Source organism: Phragmites australis, chromosome 4 (assembly GCF_958298935.1).
Source record: "Phragmites australis chromosome 4, lpPhrAust1.1, whole genome shotgun sequence".
Taxonomy (NCBI): Eukaryota; Viridiplantae; Streptophyta; class Magnoliopsida; order Poales; family Poaceae; genus Phragmites; species Phragmites australis.
The window spans coordinates 43,424,108-43,444,414 of NC_084924.1; the positions used below are offsets into that span (position 1 = coordinate 43,424,108).

Genomic DNA, 20,307 nt, shown 5'->3' on the forward strand with positions numbered 1-20,307 from the left:
TTCGGGAGTCAATATGTCCTGCTAGGTACCGCTATTGACTTGCAATTCGGAAAAGGGTTTCCGGATAGCGGCCGTTTACACATGAACCTAACGGGTCACACACTTAAGGGGATGGAATATAAAACTTGTGCTGACTCTAGTGCAAGTGGGAGATTGTTGGTAATATGCCCTAGAGGCGATCGAGTTTGCGGATTGGATCTGCTAATGGGCTTTAATGTTGATTAAAGGACCATTAGGGTTTAGAGTCATAATGGGCTTTAATGTTGATTAAAGGCCCATTAGCGTGCTCTATATAAGAATAGGCAGGGGCCAAGGCGCAAGGTGTTCTTTAGAAACCCTAGCCGCCTCCTATTCCCGAACTCCCTTCGAAACCCTAGCCGGGCGCGTGGTGCTAGCACACCGGCGCACGGCGATTCCATCCTTGTACGTGTGGATACCGTGGAGGCGCTGCTACTATTGCGGTGCTGATCTGCTCGGGAGTACTCGGGACGTACCCGCGAGTACTCGGAAGGTGCTCGGGACGTGCTCGGGACGAGGTTGACGATCGACTACTTGACGCGCACGACGTTGGATTGGTCTGCTCCAACTCTTCTTCCGCTGCACTGCTCGTCAAGTGGTAACGATTCATGATCCCCTACTCGCATGGCTTCCTGGTTGAATGCGGTAGAGAAAATTTATTTTGTGCTAGCGTAGCCTACCCGCAACCCATTATCAAAATGTTGAAGCAGTCCTTTTCAACAGGTGACTTACATGTAGAACGTCACAATTGCATAGCTCTATTGATCATTCAGACACAACCAAATGCTGCAAGGTTTCCTTTTCGAGCTGAGCTTAGACTGTATCACTGTCTCTTACCTGTAGAAAGATCATTCCAATTTCGAAAACGAAAAGAAGGGTGTGGGGAAATGGAATAATCACCTCAGTAATTCATCTTTTTGCTTGCCTATTACTACTTATTTTAGGGCATATAAGCATTTGCCCTGCTGATAATTTGTGGCCATGCATGCAAAATCTCTCCATCCTGCACCATAAGTCTGTTGTTCTTCTGATTCACTCCTTAGGTCTTCTTCACATCCTAGTCCCTTCGGGAAAGTGAATTTTGACTGCAACTTCTCGACATCTCGCTTGCCTACCATTTGATAGGCCCTGTACCTGTATCAAGAGGCTTGCTGGTCTTGACACAAAGAAGCACAGACGGCAAGCAAGCATCCAATGCAAACACATCTGTACATTAATTTCAACTTTATTTCGAGCATGTCGATTTCAGTTTAGTCCTCGTACCTGTCATGTGAATGTTTTTAGCACATCTGAAACAGCTATCATTGTTTGGTTATACGTAATTACCAGTATGATTCCCTAATAACAGTATCTCTCCCATAACCAACCTCCCCTGGCACAGCACACTTCTTTCGCTTAAAGCAAGAGACCACACTGCGGTGACCTGGTATCATCCGCAGCCTCAACTACCCAGTAAATCAGTTAGTGGCATAGGCGAAGCTAGAACTGTCATGGTGGTGCCAAATACACAATTCAAAGTAAATATTAATCTTAAAGCTCGATTTGCCTAATGCATATATGATCAAAATAAGATAATTACTACTAAACTTTTGATTTACCTTGGCACCAATGCATCAGTACCTCTACTTAGCTTCGCCCTTGGTTAGTTTGTGGGGGTGGGGGGGACATGGATCCATTGCTTTTTCTATAAATATATACCACCTACGCATTGGCAGTTTGGCACCGCACTCCACACATCCACTGGGCAGTTCTTCTTTTCTTTGTCCTTTGGAGCCCACCTCTCTCTCTCTCTCTCGTGCTCATGGGGAGGAATGGGATAAAGAGGAGTGGGCGATGCAGCATGCTATTGCGGCTGCTTCTTCTCATTGGAGTGGCGCTGCAAGGATGCATCGCGCAAGGGGGAGTGCTCACGCGGGGGAGCTTCCCCAAGGGATTCGTGTTCGGCACCGCCTCCGCCGCTTACCAGGTTGGTTGTTTCTTTCGCCATCTCTCTCGTCTTCCTAGCTCGTATCTCTGTCTAGGTTGGTAATGGCGATTCGTACTTCTCCATAGCACTGCCGGTCTGCCGCGCTGGGAGTCGGTTACAAATTTACAATCCTGTGCTTAGTTTTTTATTTTTGGAGTGATCCTGAATTCTTCGATTACGCAGTCTTATCTTTGTATTTTTCTAAGGCGTTCTTTGCTCTTACAGTACACATGTCGATCCAATTGTTTTGCTCTTTAGCTGTGCTTTAACACACACTAGAAACTTTGTGTTATATTAACTAAAAAGTTAGTGATACCAATCAATTGCTGCTAGAAAGATTAAGGGGAGATAAACTGAAGTTTACTCCAATAGGACAATCGAAGGAGGATGAAGAAGGCCTGGGTCCTGGAGACTGGAAAGGAGTGACAAAAGGCCGGGCAAAAATACGATTTTATATAATATACGTGGCCGTATTTACTGAAATAGATAACTGTTTTCTGCATTTACGAATTTAGCATATGTATTCGGCGCACGGTGTTCCGAAAATGAATTTTCGGAGTACGGTGTACCGAAAAAGTCATTTTCAGCACACCGTGTGTCGAATACAGGCAAAAGCGTATTTCGGCACACGGTGTGCCGAATACCAACTGTATTTGGCACACGGTGTACCGAAATACGCTTTTGCATCGCGTCGCGTCGCGTCGCGCTTTACTTTTTCTTTTTCTTTTCACTTTTCCTTTTGCTTTTCGCCTTTTCAATTGTCTTCCAGCATGGCATGTCTGGTGGCCGGCTTCATTTGCATGCGGGCAGCGCTGCTATAAATGGCAGCGCAACTGCCATTCTCTCCAAACACAGCAGCTGCGAGCAGAGCAGAGCACGACGGCGAGCAGAGCAGCAGGTTAGCGCGAGCGCGAGCAGTCGAGCACGAGTAGCTGCGGTGCAGCATGACAGCATTCCTTAGTAGTAAGTACGTAGATTATGTATGTATTTAATATTTAGTTGTGTAGCTGTAATTAGAGGATTAGAGGATTAGAGTATTTATTAAATTGATAAAATATAGTAGGTATAATATTTGCATATTTGATGATGCCGTAATAGAATCAGCTAGTTATTTGGATCTTAGATTATGTATGTACTTATATTTAGATTAGAAAATATAATTATAGCATGTAGATATTAAGTTGCTAAAATAGAGTAGGTGTAATATTTGCATATTATATGATCTCGTAATAGACGGTACTATAGTGTAATAGTAATCGTAATATTTAGATTAGAAAATATAATTAGAGTAAGTAGAGTATTTATTCCGTTCGAATACATTGGATAAATGATATTAAGTTGGTAAAATAGAGTAGGTATAATATTTGCATATTGTATGATCTCGTAACAGAAGCAACTATAGTGTAATATTAATCGTAATACTTAGATTAGAAAATGTAATTAGAGCAACTATAGTATTTATTCTGTTCGAATACATTTGATAAATGATATTAAGTTGGTAAAATACAGTATATTACACTATAGTTGCTTCTGTTGCGAGATCATACAATAGAGTATTTATTCCGTGCTAATACATTGGCTAAAATAGAGTAAGTATGTAACATATATCTAATTAGTTATTTGGCCATTTACGTTTGTTTAGCAGAGACGCTATGACTATCCATATTTATTATGGAGAACGTCCCGCTGTTTTGCATGGGAGACTCGAGTCCATTCAGAACTGCCAGCACGTAGAGAGTACGGTTGAGCTACCAAATGATCTAGAAGGCTTACAAACACATGTTATGAGCTTTTTGCGTCTAAGCCAGCAGTCCTACAATGTTGTCGTAGAGGGTGTCAGGCCACGGCCTGTACCAAACAGCTCGCTCATTGTCCATACGTTGTTCGATTTGATAAGAAACAACGCATGGGCCTTGTACTCACGTAAGGCATTAGAGGAGAACTTTGAAATAGGAGTGTACGTAAACATAGTATCATGATCGGTGTATAGTGAAGCGGTGCCTACCGTGGAAGGATCAGACCATAATGTGATGCATGATGAGGCGGGAGGGAATGTCGGGAAGGGCACTTCCGGTACGGATGGACCCGAAATGGACCATGGTGAGGTAGATGCACGATGCATGGATGATGAAGCCGGTGGTAGTGGCGACAAAGAAGGTGCTGACAACGATGACTCGGTGCCGACGATCCAGTACTTTCATGGTGCTGGGCTGCTAAATTGTACCATCGTTGAGTATAACACCCTATCTAATTGGGGATACCAGAATAGTGACATCCAGGTAGGGCAATGGTTTCGGAACAGGGAAGAGGTCATCCACTTTATCAGCAACTATGCTGTAATCACAAGAAGGAATCACAAGTGTGCCCGATCTAACCATACGGAGTATGAGGTCAGGTGTACCAAGCACCCGACTTATCCTTACTTCGTACGAGCCCATAAGCCAAAGAACGAGAACTATTTTGTGCTGAGTAGACACACCCCACATATATGCAGCGAAGAGGTTGTTAGGAATGTGAGCCACACAGTTGATGCGAGGTTCATAGCCCAACTACTCATCACCCTTGTTGGCACAAACATATGTTTGTCACCAAAATTCATTATGGAGGAGATGCAGACTAAGACGGGTATGCTGATCAATTACCACACCGCCTGGCGAGCGAAGCAGAAGGCGTTGAAGATGTTGTTTGGAAGTTTCGAAGACTCGTACCACTACGCACCGAGGCTGCTGCAAAAGATTGCCATGACCAACCCCGGGACCCAGTGGGCCATGGCGGATGAGCCGATCAGGCTGGAGGATGGGTCATACAACAACACTGACCGATACCTCATTAGGTTTTTCTGGTCCTTTGGCCTATGCATCAAAGCTTTCAGACATTGCAAGCCGGTGGTATGTGTGGATGCCACATTTCTTAGCGGCAAGTACCATGGCAACCAAATGACAGCGATGGCGACGGATGCAAACAATCAGATCATTCCTCTCGCGTATGCATTGGTTGAGAATGAGAACAATAATAGTTGGTTGTGGTTCCTCACCTTGGTGAGGACACGTGTCGTCGGCAATAGGGAACGAGTCTGCATCATCTCAGACCGCAATAAGGGCCCCTTGCATGCGTTGGATGTGTTGCATGACAGCACAAACCCCTCCATTGCTTGGCCTGATGTGGAGAAAAGGTGGTGCATGCGACACTTAGGTGCGAACCTTTACTCAAGATACCACAACAAGGGTCTTATGAAGAGGTTCAAAGGGTTATGTCTTCAGAATCAGCAGGTGAAGTTCAACGAGATATGACGAGAGTTAAATGAGACCACTCGTAAGATGATGACAGAGCAGGAAGCACAAGAGGACCATCTGCGGATGCAAATGGTGGGGGGCTAAACCATCATTATTCGTTCACGTGGTATATTTAGCCAGTGGATAACGGGAAAGCCAGCGGAGCGTTGGATCCTATTCCACGATACTCACGGTTCCAGGTGAGAACATAGCGTTTGAAAGATCGTATTTTTCTTTTGGTTACGAAAATATCGTATCTAAAATTGTTGTCTCTTATAATATGTATACGATCATGACAACGAACATAACTGAGGTGTTCAACAATGTCCTAAAGGGTGTACGCGGCCTCCCATTGTGTGCCATAATTGAGCTCATATTCTATAGGATGGCTGACTACTTTTGAGGCTGTGGTATAGCTGCAATGGAGTGCAGCACGCGGTTTGCACCTAAGGTGGAGGAAATCTTATCCAGAAAGAGGAGTAAGGCACACTTTCATCGGACTAGGATCTACGACCGGATCAACAATGAATTTAAGGTCATGTGTCGTCGTCGGTACACTTCAGGATACAGTGCGGGAGATACCGTGCAACAATATCAAATTGGTCCTCACGAGGTGAAGTGCACATGCAATAAGCCAAAACTGCACCATATCCCATGCTTCCATGTCTTGGCCACTTGCAGGGACATGGGCGGGAACGACGGATCACAATACGTATCACCCTATTTCACGATCGATGCACTGAGTAGCACATGGCTTCCAAAGATGCGCTCGTTCAACATCGGATCCAGCTACAAAGAAATCGAGGGGCCTAAGTGGGTACCTTATCCTAGGGCCAGACGCACGGATCCTGGAAGGCCTAGAGCCACGAGGCTTGAAGGTGACATGGATGCAGCAGATGCTGTTGATGGACTACGTAGGTGCAAAATATGCAAGCAATCTGGCTATGACAGGAGGACTTATTCGACCCGGCGGTAAACTATTAGGCTACGATCGAACTGGATTGTATTAGCTTTGGTGCCAGTGAGTTTGTTATATGAAGTTTGCTAGAAACATGGATTGTATTGTAATTTGTTATGAGCGTATTAGGTATTGTACCTATTTTATAATAGCTGTTGTCTTACTTTGTTTGGTAATTGAACCATGAGGCTTGAAATCATTGGCATGGCTCGCGTTCACTTTTCCAAACTTCTTCAACTACGGTATGACGAGAACCACAGGGGAAGGATAATTTTCGCAGAGCAACAGGTACATCGATAGTACGTAAATTTCAATTGCTCTAATACCTTGGTACTTACTCTATAAATGTATTGCATACCTTTGCAGTTGCTCCCGTTGCGTTCCAGGAGTGTGTGCAAGCTTAAGGAGTTAGACCCTCGATTCCACGAGCCCCTCGCATAGGCCGGACTACTACCGTTCGCACTTATGATGGCAGGAGCTCCCATGGAGGGTGGTGGCAGGACTCCACTGCCGCCGATCAAGGTCTCACTGTTCACAGGCCTCGCCGATCGCTGGCATCCTGAGACACACACAGTCCACTTTCCTTGCGGAGAGATGACCGTTACTTTACGGGACGTTGCCATGTTGACCAGGCTCCCGATAAGGGGCACCCCATTAGTACTTCCACGACAAGCAAAGGAGCAGTGGAAGAGTTATATTCACGGCAGGTAATTATTTGTTACATAAAGCATTTCATATGTTGCAGTGTTGTTCGTGGTTCATTGATTCTCTGCATCTTGTAAGTTTAACGTGCAATATGACATGAAGGACGTATGGCTCTCCAAGTCATGGATTCATGGGCTATCACAGTTCAGCCCTTGCCCACCGGACGCGGACGAGGCAACAGTTATGTAGTATTACGAGGTGTACTTGTACATCTTGCTTGGAGGCATTATGTTTTGCAACACGGCAGGCGATTATGTACTTCCGCATATTGTATGGTTAGCGCGTCAGCTCACGTCACGTCCGTACGAGCCGACACATTACAGTTGGGGATCTGCTGTGTTGGCCGCTACATACAAAGGATTGTGTGCCGCTACCCAACGATCAACGAAGATGGGATCTATTTCTGGCTGCCTACTCCTTCTACAGCTTTGGAGCTGGGATTATCTCCTGGTGTGTCAACTGTGGGTGAGCAAGACCTACTATCCAGTTCCCATCTCCGATGGCGTGGCCGACAACATGAGGCCAACGATGGGTTATCGATGGCTTCATGCCAGGCTGCGATGGAGTCACCACCAAGACCATGGAAACTACGCCCGGGTGATCAGTAACCTTGACGTCCTCAATGCCGAACTTGTGGAGTGGGATCCATGGCGTAGGGAACGAGTGGCCGAAATTGCGACTAGCGGCCTCATCGCATCATCTTGTTTCCGTGACTCCGACCTATGGATGACTAGATGTTTTTTGCTTTATATGAACAATGTAGAAAGGTATTCTCCTGACCGTGTGCAGAGTCAGTTTGGTCATAGTCAGTTGGTGCCAGTACCTCCCCCACAAGACGCTGATCGGGCGCACGAGTAAGTGTGTTACTGTATGTACCATTCTTATGTTACGAAATTTTAACTATTTATGTCACATACAGGAGGAGTGCCCAAGGAAACGCAGGCACACACGACTGGTCGGAGATTAATGCAGAACACATAACCCGGTGGATGGAGTCTGGCCCAGTGGATGTCGTCGTTCCTGCGGGACAGTACGACGATAGCACGTACTGGGAGTACCTTGCGTGGTATCAATCACGAACGCGTCCCACCTTACTCAGCGGCAGCGTACCGCCAGCCCCTAGACCCTTCCCCGAAGATCGTGCCCGGCTTCTTCATGTGGTGGTAAGTGATGTTGTACTTATAACGATTTTCATTAGTTTCTCATCCGTATTACTGACATAACCCTCAACAACAACAGACCGAAGCGGGGTACGAAATGCATAGGCATGCGGAGCATGAATGTGGGAAAGCGAGTGGGTCAGCCACGCGAAGGGATCGGCACTCTCTCCGAGACTACATGAGGACGAGAGGGTCTCGCCTTTTGTCCGCGATAGGTGGACTAGGTGGTTGCACCCCGCGTTCTAGGGGCTACGACGTACCCGCCATGGACTCGTCCCGTGACTCCCACAACAGGCGCTCATCCAGTGCTCATGAAGCACATTCATGGGAGGCCCCTTCGTCTGCGGCCCATCATGGGACACGTTATTGTGTTGGAGCCGAGGAGGTGACCGAGGCTCCTGCTCCCGAGGAGTGCACACTGGGTTCCCAGCCCCCTCCGTTCACACAACCTACTCAGGCTACGCAGACAACTCCACCAGGATTATCTACTCATCACGAGGACGTCATTGACTGCACACAGCAGACGCCCACCTGGAGTGGCACTCAAGATTTTGACTGGGTTGCTGCATTGCAAGCGAGCAACTTCACCGAGCTACTGAGCGGCCAATACCCCCAATATCCCGATGCTCAGTTGGAGTCCGAAATAATGAAGTCTCAACTTCCTGGTACCAGTGTGAACCCCCTGGTGCATCGGGATATTGGGGGTATTGGCCGCTCAGTAGCTCGGTGAAGCTGCTCGCTTGCAATGCAGCAGCCCAGTCAAAATCTAGAGTGCCACTCCAGGTGGGCGTCTGCTGTGTGCAGTCAATGACGTCCTCGTGGTGAATTGATAATCCTGGTGGAGTTGTTTGCGTAACCTAAGTAGGTTGTGTGAACGGAGGGGGCTGGGAACCCAGTGTGCACTCTTCGGGAGCAGGAGCCTCAGTCACCTCCTCGGCTCCAGCACAAGAACGTGTCCCATGATGGGCCGCAGACGAAGGGGCCTCCCGTGAATGTGCCTCATGAGCACTAGATGAGCGTCTGCTGTGGGAGGCACAGGACGGGTCCATGGCGGGTACGTCGTAGCCCCTAGAACGCGGGGCGCAACAATCTAGTCCACGTATCACAGACAAAAGGCGAGACCCTCTCGTCCTCATGTAGTCCCGGAGAGGGTGCCAATCCCTTCGCGTGGCTGACCCACTCGCTTCCCCACATTCATGCTCCGCATGCCTATGCATTTCGTACCCCGCTTCGGTCTGTTGTTGTTGAGGGTTATGTCAGTAATACGAATGAGAAACTAATGAAAATCGTTATAAGTACAACATCACTTACCACCACATGAAGAAGCCGGGCATGATCTTCGGGGAAGGGTCTAGGGGCTGGCGGTACGTTGCCGCTGAGTAAGGTGGGACGCGTTCGCGATTGATACCACGCAAGGTACTCCCAGTACGTGCTATCGTCGTACTGTCCCGCAGGAACGACGACATCCACTGGGCCAGACTCCATCCACCGGGTTATGTGTTCTGCATTAATCTCCGACCAATCGTGTGTGCCTGCGTTTCCTTGGGCACTCCTCCTGTATGTGACATAAATAGTTAAAATTTCGTAACATAAGAATGGTACATACAGTAACACACTTACTCGTGCGCCCGATCAGCGTCTTGTGGGGGAGGTACTGGCACCAACTGACTATGACCAAACTGACTCCGCACACGGTCAGGAGAATACCTTTCTACATTGTTCATATAAAGCAAAAAACATCTAGTCATCCATAGGTCGGAGTCACGGAAACAAGATGATGCGATGAGGCCGCTAGTCGCAATTTCGGCCACTCGTTCCCTACGCCATGGATCCCACTCCACACATTCGGCGTTGAGGACGTCAAGGTCACTGATCACCCGGGCGTAGTTTCCATGGTCTTGGTGGTGACTCCATCGCAGCCTAGCATGAAGCCATCGATAACCCATCGTTGGCCTCAGGTCGTCGGCCACGCCATCGGAGATGGAAACTGGATAGTAGGTCTTGCTCACCCACGGTCGACACACCGGGAGATAATCCCAGCTCCAGAGCTGTAGAAGGTGTAGGCAGCCAGAAATAGATCCCATCTTCGTTGACCGTTGGGTAGCGGCACACAATCCTTTGTATGTAGCGGCCAACACAGCAGATCCCCAACTGTAATGTGTCGGCTCGTACGGACGTGACGTGAGCTGACGCGCTAACCATACAATATGCGGAAGTACATAATCGCCTGCCGTGTTGCAAAACATAATGCCTCCAAGCAAGATGTGCAAGTACACCTCGTAATGCTGTATAATTGTTGCCTCGTCCGCATCCGGTGGGCAAAGGCTGAACTGTGGTAGCCTATGAATCCATGACATGGAGAGCCCTACGTCCTTCATGTCATATTGCATGTTAAACCTACAAGATGCAGATAATCAATGAACCACGAACAACACTGCAACGTATGAAATACTTTATGTAACAAATAATTATCTGCCGTGAATATAACTCTTCCACTGCTCCTTTACTGGTCGTGGAAGTACTAACGGGGTGCCCCTTATCGGGAGCCTGGTCAGCATGGCAACGTCCCGTAAAGTAACGGTCATCTCTCCGCAAGGAAAGTGGAACGTGTGCGTCTCAAGACGCCAGCGGTTGACGAGGCCTGTGAACAGTGAGACCTCGATCGGTGGCAGTGGAGTCCTGCCACCACCTTCTATGGGAGCTCCTGCCATAATAATTGCGAACGGTAGTAGTCCGGCTTGTGCGAGGGGCTCGTGGAATCGAGGGTCTAACTCCTTAAGCTTGCGCACACTTCTGGCACGCAATGGGAGCAACTGCAAAGGTATGAGATACATTTATAGAGTAAGTACCAAGGTATTAGAGCAATTGAAATTCACGTACTATCGATGTACCTGTTGCCCTGCGAAAATCATCATTCCCCTGTGGTTCTCATCATATCGTAGTTGAAGAAGCTCGGGAAGGTGAACATGAGCCGTGCCAATGATTTCAAGCCTCATGGTTCAATTACAAAACAAAGTAAGACAACAGCTATTATAAAATAGGTACAACACCTAATACGTTCATAAAAAATTATAATACAATCCATGTTTCCAGCAAACTTCATATAACAAACTCATTGGCACCAAAGCTAATACAATCCAGTTCGATCGTAGCCTAATATGTTACCGCCGGGTCGGAAAAGTCCTCCTGTCATGGCCGGATTGCTTGCATATTTTGCACCTACGTAGTCCATCAACAGCATCTCCTGCATCCATGTCACCTTCAAGCCTCGTGGCTCTAGGCCTTCCAAGATCCGTGCGTCTGGTCCTAGGATAAGGTACCCACGTAGGCCCCTCGATTTCTTTGTATCTGGATCCGATGTTGAACGAGCACATCTTTGGAAGCCATGTGCTACTCAGTGCATCGATCGTGAAATAGGGTGATACGTATTGTGATCCGTCGTTCCCGCCCATGTCCCTGCAAGTGGCCAAGACATGGAAGCATGGGATATGGTGCAGTTTTGGTTTATTACATGTGCACTTCACCTCGTGAGGACCAATTTGACATTGTTGCACGGTATCCCCCGCACTGTATCCTGAAGTGTACCGACGACGACACATGACCTCAAATTCATTGTTGATCCGGTCGTAGATCCTAGTCCGATGAAAGTGTGCCTTACTCCTCCTTCTGGATAAGATTTCCTCCACCTTAGGTGCAAACCGCGTGCTGCACTCCATTGCGGCTATACCACGGTCTCGAAAGTAGTCAGCCATCCTATAGAATGTGAGCTCAATTATGGCACATAATGGGAGGCCGCGTACACCCTTTAGGACATTGTTGAACGCCTCAGCTTTGTTCGTTGTCATGATGGTATACCTATTATAAGAGACAACAATTTTAGATACGATATTTTCCTAACCAAAAGGAAAATACGATCTTTCAAATGCTATGTTCTCACCTGGAACCGTGAGTATCATGGAATAGGGTCCAACGCTCCGCCGGCTTTCCCGCTATCCACTATCTAAACATACCACGTGAACGACTAATGATGGTTTGGCCCCCCACCATTTACGTCCGCAGATGGTCCTCCTGTACTTCCTTCTCTGTCATCATCTTACGAGTGGTCTCATTTAACTCTCGTCATATCTCGTTGAACTTCGCGTGCTGGTTCTGAAGACATAACCCTTTGAACCTCTTCACAAGACCCTTGTTGTGGTACCTTGAGTAAAGGTTCGCATCTAAGTGTCGTATGCACCACCTTCTCTCCACATCAGGCCAAGCAATGGAGGTGTTTGTGCTGTCATGCAACACATCCAACGCATGCAAGAGGCCCGTATTGCGGTCTGAGATGATGCAAACTCGTTCTCTATTGCCGACGACACGTGTCCTCACCAAGGTGAGGAACCACAACCAACTATTATTGTTCTCACTCTCAACCAATGCATACGCGAGAGGAATGATCTGATTGTTTGCATCCGTTGCCATCGCTGTCATTAGGTTACCATGGTACTTGCCGCTAAGAAATGTGGCATCCACACATACCACCGGCTTGCAATGTCTGAAAGCTTCGATGCATTGGTCAAAGGACCAGAAAAACCTAATGAGGTATTGGTCAGTGTTGCTGTATGACCCATCCTCCAGCCTGATCGGCTCATCTGCCATGGCACACTGGGTCCCGGGGTTGGTCATGGCAATCTTCTGCAGCAGCCTCGGTGCGTAGTGGTACGAGTCTTCGAAACTTCCAAACAACATCTTCAACGCCTTTTGCTTCGCTCGCCACGCGGTGTGGTAATTGATCAGCATACCCGTCTTAGTCTGCACCTCCTCCATAATGAATTTTGGTGACAAACATATGTTTGTGCCAACAAGGGTGATGAGTAGTTGGGCTATGAACCTCGCATCAACTGTGTGGCTCACATTCCTAATAGCCTCTTCGCTACATGTATGTGGGGTGTGTCTACTCAGCACAAAATAGTTCTTGTGCTTTGGCTTATAGGCTCGTACGAAGTAAGGACAAGTCGGGTGCTTGGTACACCTGACCTCATACTCCGTATGGTTAGATCGGGCACACTTGTGATCCCTTCTTGTGATTACAGCATAGTTATTGATAAAGTGGATGACCTCTTCCCTGTTCCGAAACCGTTGCCCTACCTGGATGTCGCTATTCTGGTATCCCCAATTAGATAGGGTGTTATACTCAACGATGGTACAATTTAGCAGCCCAGCACAATGAAAGTACTGGATTACCGGCATCGGGTCATCGTTGTCAGCACCTTCTTCGTCGCCACTACCACCGGCTTCATCATCCATGCATCGTGCATCTACCTCACCATGGTCCACTTCGGGTCCATCCGTACCGGAAGTGCCCTCCCCGACATTCCCTCCCTCCTCATCATGCATCACATTATGGTCTGATCCTTCCATGGTAGGCACCGCTTCACCATGCACCGGTCGTAATATCATTTATCCAATGTATTTGAACGGAATAAATACTCTACTTACTCTAATTACATTTTCTAATCTAAATATTACGATTACTATTACACTATAGTACCGTCTATTACGAGATCATGCAGTATGCAAATATTACATCTACTCTATTTTAGCAACTTAATATCTACATGCTATAATTATATTTTCTAATCTAAATATAAGTACATACATAATCTAGGATCCAAATAACTAGCTGATTCTGTTACGACATTATAAAATATGCAAATATTATACCTACTATATTTTATGAACTTAATAAATACTCTAATCCTCTAATTACATCTACACAACTAAATATTACATACATACATAATCTACGTACTTACTACTAAGGAAGGCTGTCCTGCTGCACCGTAGCTCCTCGTGCTCGACTGCTCGCGCTCGCGCTAACCTGCTGCTCTGCTCGTCGTCGTGCTCTGCTCTGCTCTGCTCGCAGCTGCTGCGTTTGGAGAGAATGGCAGCTGCGCTGCCAGCTGCCATTTATAGTAGCGCTGCCCGCATGCAAACGAAGCCGGCCACCAGACATGCCATACGGGAAGACAACTGAAAAAGCAAAAAGCAAAAGGAAAAGTAAAAAGGAAAAGCGAAAAGAAAAAGTAAAGCGCGACGTGACGCAAAAGTGTATTTCGGCACACCGTGTGTCGAATACAGTTGGTATTCGGCACACCGTGTGCCGAAATATACTTTTGCCTGTATTCGGCACACGATGTGCTGAATACAGGTCATTTTCGGCACACCGTGTGCCGAAAATGACTTTTTCGGTACACCGTACTCCGAAAATTCGTTTTCGAAACACCGTACGCCGAATACATGTGCTAAATTCGTAAATACAGAAAATAGTTGTCCATTTCAATAAATACGGTCATGTATATTATACAAAATTGTACTTTTTCTTTTCTTTTCTTTCTGGAATGTGTTTCTTTCCTATCCTTCCCTTCCCACAAAGTTGTATTCCGGTTGTCTTTGGACAGTGCCATTTCGGATCTTTCCTCTGGTCCCTGTAGTACTATAACACTATCCAATAGCCTTTTCATCGACCTCAAACATAACTTTCACTATACACGCACGTATACGGCAAAACTGCTCAAGGAGCTAAAAACATCACTATATCCATCCAAGAACTCAAGCATATGCCACATCTAGGTAAAAAAAACTCTGCTTCAACATTCACGCAGCGTACGACGCATGAGGCTTTTAGAGAATCGAAATACTTGTGTATGCATGCAGGCATGTTCAGGTAGGTAAAGTATGCATAACTTTAGGCTGCCAATGTCGTCACACTTGCGGCACAAATAAATTACAATAAAAATATAAATATTAGGCATAATAATATTAATCATAAATATAAGATATAGAGATATGAATGCGTTATAAGAGTGTTGTCGAACGAATACGTCGGGAATAATATCGTAGTTTGATTTTAAATATAGTTTTATCTGCTAATTTCTCTCCTATTATTTATTTATTTTTATTAGAAAAAATAGGTCACATATTCGGAGAGGTTGAAAGATGAGAGTAGATAAAAATAAGTAAATTATTTAAATTTTAAAAGTTTTTATTAAATAATAGGAGAGTAAGGAAGATAGATTCATCATCCTGATCAAGCAGTAGATATAAACACAATGAATCAAAATCTTCTGACTTCAACAGTACGAAGTCAGTGATAAACAGTGTAGTATGTCATGCAATCTGCTCCGTCCATCTCAAATCTAAGTCCACCACGATTTGAATCACCTGACCCGGGATCTTCCGAACACAATACCCGATCTGACCCCATCCGGTGGGCCGCTGCTTTTTACTACCTCCGAAAGCCAGTGGGGCGTCCTGCTGTACCTCTGCCCACGCCGCGCTGTTCGGTGCTGCAAAACTCGGCGGAAAACTACCGAAATCTCGAGGGGGTTCACGTGCCCGCGTCCGTTTGCGCTGAACCGCGCGGCCTGCCCCGCCTGCCGTGCGCGGCCAGGCAGAGGCAGGGGCGCCCCGGCAGGCTCCCGTGCCGACGCCCACCGCGCTGTGGATAGAGGTAACTAGGCAAGGCTGCCTGCAAGAACAGCGTAAGCCAGCCCAAATTAACAAGCCGGCCTTCACCGATCGGAGTCCTGCCTGCTGTTGCTAGTTACTGAGAGCCTGACACCATTAACTCCTCTCCTCTAATCTGACCGACTAAAATGTTTTTTTTTTGTGCAGTACGAGGGAGCCGTGAAGGTGGATGGGAGAGGACAGACCATCTGGGACACGTTTGCGCACACTTTCGGTATGTATGCTGAATTCCCTCTAGCTACTCAAACGCATGCATGGTTCTTCGTACGTACAAATCGATGTAAGGATTAATATTCAGGGGCCTGATATCTTTACGGAAAAGAAAGTCCATTTAGGGAGAAAAAAACTAGAGTTGCACGCTTAGAACCAGTGACACGTTTTTTTAGATAATGGAAAAGAAACAATAAATGATAGACTAGCTAAGTGAGTGAATGTTACAACGAAAATATAAATATTGGACACGGTAATATCAAGCACAAATTAAAGATGTGAAGATTTGTGTGCGCTATAGGAGCGCCGCTGAACGAATATATCAGGAGTGATACTATAGTTTGATTTTAGATGAGAACCGAAAAATGAAGAGGAGAAGATTATCTGAGAATTTCCCTTATATTTTTTTCATTTCTTTTCATTAGTAAAATATGTCTTATATCCGTAGTCGATAACAAGGCAAGGAGTCTAGATGACGAGGATGGATAGCAAAAGTAGATAAATTATTTAAATTTTAGAGTTTTTACTAGATATGAGAAAAGTAGGGGAAAATGACACCAGAATGAACTTGTGTTTTATATAATAGAAATAAAGCACTATTGTCCCACCAGTGACTGCTTATGTCAGTAACTTATGACAGTCAAAGGAAAGATGGGAGCTTGGCATGTTGACGATCAACGACAACCCATAAGATCATCTTATTTAGATGCTACCTAGATGCAATTAGGCCCATTGATCCAAGTCGCTGGATGTGGAAACTTCAGAGGCATAAACTTGAATAATGTCGCAAACCTGTACGCTTGCGTTCTTTTCCACCTCTCGACCTTTCTGCATGCTTTTGTCCTTCTTTCGCATTCGCTTAAACCCTGTCGTTTGTGGTAAAACTTCATAAGCACAAGAAAAATTTTCTCTAGTTAAGGGGAAACAGCTACATTTACCATGCGTACAAGCTTTGGCAGTTTACGAGATGCCATTGGGGCTCATAAAATGGACATCCGTCTCTGTCGAATAATGTGCTAGTCCAATCACTGGCCCACAGCACTTTGTAGCTGCGTGCGATTGTGTCTTTGCAGGCAACCAGGCGTGACAGTGGTTGCCCTGCGACCATGGCATTGCATGTACATCAGTTAGAGTCTAGAGCTCTATCTGATTAAAAAAATTTATGGAATGATTTTCTGAAGAAAGTGATTTTATAATTGAAAGTGATTTTTTATTAATTTTTTAAAATAAAATATATAAAGGAAGTGATTATGTGCGGGGAGTGAATCAGCAGAAACTGTTTTTTTCAGCTCCCAGCTTTTAAGTTCATTTTAAAAAAATCACTCCCACGAATTCCCCTCAGTGAGTAAAAACTGAAAGCTACTATTTAACAGAGCTACTCTGATTTTAATTAGAAAGCTACTCAAAGAACTTTGACAAACAGACCTTAGTGTTTCAAGTTTGATGCACACTTTCTTTTCCTAAAGTTGGGTACATAGTGGAGCAAGCAAACAAGACCGCAGTTGTGCTTGTGCGAGGTGATATGCACCACCACCTACCCTTTGCAATGAGTACACGATCTGTACTCCGGTGATTGGGAGGAATGGATAGAACGCATATGCTTTTAGCTTGGCCATTTGTCTGGCCTATACCAGTGGGTTGGGATTAATTAGACTCAGCGTGTGGCTGTCATATTAGTTGGCATCTGTTCAGACTCTAGAGTAGCGGCTGTTCCATTGATGTTCAACGTAAGAGTCTCCCGGATTTGTGGTTGCAGCTAGTCAGAACCGTAACACAAAAGTTTTGCATTTTTTCCATTTTGCAGGCAAGATCACCGACTTCAGCAATGCTGATGTTGCAGTCGATCAGTACCACCGTTTTGAGGTCAGAAGTTCGCTGTAAAGAGCGCAGATGCACGCTTGCAGCTGATTTTATATCCTATAATACAGTCTTTGTGACATTTTGAAACGTCTGTTTTCAGAAGGATATACAGCTCATGGCAGACATGGGGATGGATGCGTATCGGTTTTCGATTGCCTGGTCAAGAATTTTGCCAAGTATGTGATTTGGAAATGGAATTAGCAACTCTGTCCATTATGGCAAGACTGCAACTGCTGCCTGATACAAACGTCACTTCTTTTATTTGGATACTTTCAGTTATCTTCAGTTACCACCTTCTCATACTCATTTTAGCTTGAATTGTTCTTATTGCTTCAGATGGCACTGGCCAAGTCAATCAGGCTGGCATCGACCACTACAACAAACTGATTGATGCACTGCTATCAAAAGGTGAAAGGAGACCGTGCAAACAAAAGCTGTGCTACTGAATCCACATAAATGGCCTGAACTGCTTACATGTGAAATCTTTCAGGAATTCAGCCATATGTAACGCTATACCACTGGGACCTCCCCCAGGCCCTGGAAGACAGGTACATGGGATGGCTTGACAGGCAGATAGTGTGAGCTCCTCTTACTCTAGCTACACTCTTCACGATACTTAACTGACCATTCATAGCATGAGAAGTAACCATTCCCCTGCTCAAAATTCAGTGACGATTTTGCGGCTTATGCCGAGACATGCTTCAAGGCGTTTGGAGACCGTGTGAAGAACTGGATCACACTCAACGAGCCACACACGGTTGCCGTTCAGGGCTATGACGCCGGGCTTCAGGCACCGGGGCGCTGTTCTGTGCTGCTCCATCTGTATTGCAAATCAGGGAATTCGGGCTGATTGTAATGAGCTGACAATAAACTATGCTAGTTTATTGTCTGATTGTAATGAGCTGACTTCTTCAGTTCAGAAATTCTAACACCTTGTTGATTGTATAGCTGGTATAACATGGATGCTGTTTTTCCCCTTCCATTTTTGCAGCCTTCGACAAGAACGGGAAACCGATTGGAGATAGGGTGAGTTCGGCACCACATTCTTGCATTAACATAGCAACACCGTCTCAATTTTTTCCTGAAGCGTGATGTGGTTATGCAGGCCAATTCGATATGGCTGTACATCGTGCCCAGCGGGATGAGGAGCCTGATGAACTACGTCAAGGAGAGATACAACAGCCCGCCGGTTTACATCACTGAAAACGGTGAGAACACATACAAAACCTGGATCAATCATCTCTCTAGATTACTTCAGAGTCCTGAAAGTGCCCTACCGAATACTGAACTGGTGCAGGGATGGATGACAGCAACAGCCCTTTCACTTCCATCAAGGACGCGCTCAAGGACAGCAAGAGGATCAAGTACCACAACGACTACCTCACCAACCTCGCTGCCTCCATAAAGTACTGAAGATCACTAGCTTTCCTTCTGCATCTTTCAGAGCTGCATGATCATAACAAGAGTGATGCAAGCTGTCGCAGGGAGGACGGGTGCGATGTGCACGGGTACTTCGCGTGGTCGCTGCTGGACAATTGGGAGTGGGCGGCCGGATACTCCTCGAGATTCGGGCTCTACTTCGTGGACTACAAGGACAACCTCAAGAGATACCCCAAGAGCTCGGTGCAGTGGTTCAAGACCCTGCTCAGCTCCAGCTGAAGGCGACATGCGTATACTTTGTTCTGCATTGCCATTTCTTTTCTGCAGGCCATCTCAAACCATACACCGATACACGACTGCCGTGCTGACTGAGCATATAACATAGTGCTTCAAGCTTCACTGTACTTGTTGAAACTTTTTGTGGTCAGCTTGTGATTCAGATACGCTTTGTTTACGGATTACGAAAGATGACTTTTTTGGAATGGAAAGCTTCATTAACTTTTATTATTATATCGAGATGATATAACTGTATAAGAGTTTTCTCTTAACCTATGCATAATAAAGATATACACAACCTACGAAAGATAACTTAATGAACTGTTGATTGCATGTTACACATGCAGTGTTCCCCACGTGCTCATCAGGTAGGGGGAACATGACGGGACCGATCAATCACACTTCAGTCTTCGATCAGCCCGCACCAATTACAGGGCGGAACTGGACGACATCAACGGCATTACGTGGTGTACCCTTTGCTGATTTAATTTCGATCTCGTTAGAGATACATCGTCTGAAGCTTTATATGTACGAGCTTCTATACACATTATGATGGCAGATGGCTAGTGGATTGATCGATGATCAGAGAGCAGAAGGTCCCGGTAGCACACAACTACTGGTAGGCTGGTGCCGTGCGTTGATCTGCGATGGATGATTCGTGATAGGGATGCTGTTTATGTAGGTTCTGTGAGCTATACGGTCTACCTTCTATTCATTTGATGTGGTTCAGCTCTTCTGGCCTGTTCAAAGAAGCAAAACAAATGATGAAGGTTAGAACAAACAAATAATATTTTAGGAGAAAATCAAAAGGAAAATATGTTACGAAGGCAGCGTACTGCAATCAAATTGGGTCAACATATTCAATCATGCTGAAACTAACACAACATCACGGTGGTGGGAGCGGGCACCTTGGTGGTTGGTCGGAGATGGACAGTTGCCGAAGCGGGCGCCTAGGCAGCTGGCCAGTTATGGATGGCTGCCGAAGCGGGC

At 46.0% G+C, this 20,307-nt stretch overlaps 1 protein-coding gene across 1 annotated transcript; it reads left to right on the forward strand.

Moving 5' to 3' along the window:
- The first annotated feature begins 1,722 nt into the window (after positions 1-1,722).
- LOC133914821 (beta-glucosidase 6-like) lies at positions 1,723-19,551 on the forward strand. Its single transcript, XM_062357823.1, has 11 exons — positions 1,723-1,984; positions 15,739-15,805; positions 17,606-17,664; positions 17,762-17,837; positions 17,998-18,069; positions 18,152-18,239; positions 18,331-18,506; positions 18,632-18,687; positions 18,767-18,869; positions 18,959-19,067; positions 19,146-19,551. The coding sequence occupies exons 1-11, from the start codon at positions 1,820-1,822 to the stop codon at positions 19,318-19,320; spliced, it is 1,146 nt and encodes a 381-aa protein (XP_062213807.1). The 5' UTR covers positions 1,723-1,819; the 3' UTR covers positions 19,321-19,551.
- The last annotated feature ends 756 nt before the right edge of the window (positions 19,552-20,307 follow it).

Bases quoted from the DNA above. Each gene is read 5' to 3' on its own strand.
- LOC133914821 (XM_062357823.1), top strand. From the start codon at position 1,820: ATGGGGAGGAATGGGATAAAGAGGAGTGGGCGATGCAGCATGCTATTG. The intron at 17,665-17,761 runs GTCAGAAGTTCG...GTCTGTTTTCAG, and splicing joins ATCAGTACCACCGTTTTGAG to AAGGATATACAGCTCATGGC. The intron at 18,870-18,958 runs GTGAGAACACAT...GAACTGGTGCAG, and splicing joins GGTTTACATCACTGAAAACG to GGATGGATGACAGCAACAGC.